At 34.1% G+C, this 1,034-nt stretch overlaps 1 protein-coding gene across 1 annotated transcript in view; it reads left to right on the top strand.

Moving 5' to 3' along the window:
- Nucleotides 1–161: 161 nt before the first annotated feature.
- The window catches only part of arfrp1 (ADP-ribosylation factor related protein 1), a gene marked incomplete at its 5' end in the record, with an annotated part of 5,243 nt that continues 4,370 nt past the window's right edge, over nt 162–1,034 (top strand). Inside the window, 1 exon segment of the mRNA XM_005951759.3 lies at nt 162–243. Coding sequence (XP_005951821.2) covers nt 162–243 — 82 coding nt within the window.

The following is a 1,034-nucleotide window of genomic DNA, read 5'->3' as shown; positions in this document are numbered from 1 at the left end:
TATATATGTATATGTATGTGTTTATGTGTATATGTATGTGTTTATCTGTATATGTATGTGTTTATGTATATGTGTATATGTATATATGTATATATATATGTATATGTATATATGTATATATACATGTTGTGACGTGTTTTCCTCTTCATGGTTGTATCTAGTACTACGCTGAATCCCATGGAGTCATCTATGTGATAGATTCAACTGATGAAGAGCGTCTGTCAGAATCAAAGGAGGCCTTTGGTGAGTAACCTTCTTGTCTCTGTGTTATTTACTGAACAAATGGAAACATTGATATTTCTTCTGACATTCATAGTGCTGTGACAAAGCCCTTTCCCCTTAATCCCTCCGCCAAGGAGGTTTTGTTTTTGCTAGTGTTTGTGCGCGCCTTCGACCTTCTGTCTGTCTTCATGATAGTTTGAAAATGTTTGTGTGAATTCTGATAAAAACTGTGGGGTCATGTTAACGATCAATAAAAATTTGGCTTACATGCACCGATATCTTTTAAGGTAAACTTCATGATTTCTTGTTCAAAAAGTGACAAAAAGCCTTAGAACATATAAACTGTGATTCTCACAAGTAGAAAATATAACACATAGAAAGTCCTGCATAAATATTTAAAATATTGATCTCTGACCTCGCCTTCAAGATCAATAGATTAATCTGAAAGTCAAAATGACAAAACTATGCTGTTTGCTACAGTTGTTTGTATTGCCACATATAGGTTATTATATTTGAGGTTTTTCGATCTCAGAACTCTTCTTCAGGGCCAAATAAGGTCAAATAAACAAAGATTTTGTTTATTAAGGTTAAAAAGGTATTCAGATCGACCTGTCCCTGTGTGAAGAGATCATTTCCACCCAAACCTTATAACTAGAAATGCAGTCATAACGGTTACTATAAACATCGCAGTATATATAAGCCCAATTATGGAAGTCTGTAATATATGGCCTTACACACTAGGGCTGCCACAAACGATTATTCTGATAGTCGACTAGTCAATGATTATTTTTGCGATTAGTCGACTAATCAGA

This window comes from Haplochromis burtoni, unplaced genomic scaffold, assembly GCF_018398535.1.
Source record: "Haplochromis burtoni strain Fernald_Lab_line unplaced genomic scaffold, NCSU_Asbu1 Contig_1116, whole genome shotgun sequence".
In the NCBI taxonomy this organism is placed as follows: Eukaryota; Metazoa; Chordata; class Actinopteri; order Cichliformes; family Cichlidae; genus Haplochromis; species Haplochromis burtoni.
The sequence above is the reverse complement of the archived record's forward strand: the minus strand, read 5'-3'. Positions and strand labels throughout refer to the sequence as shown.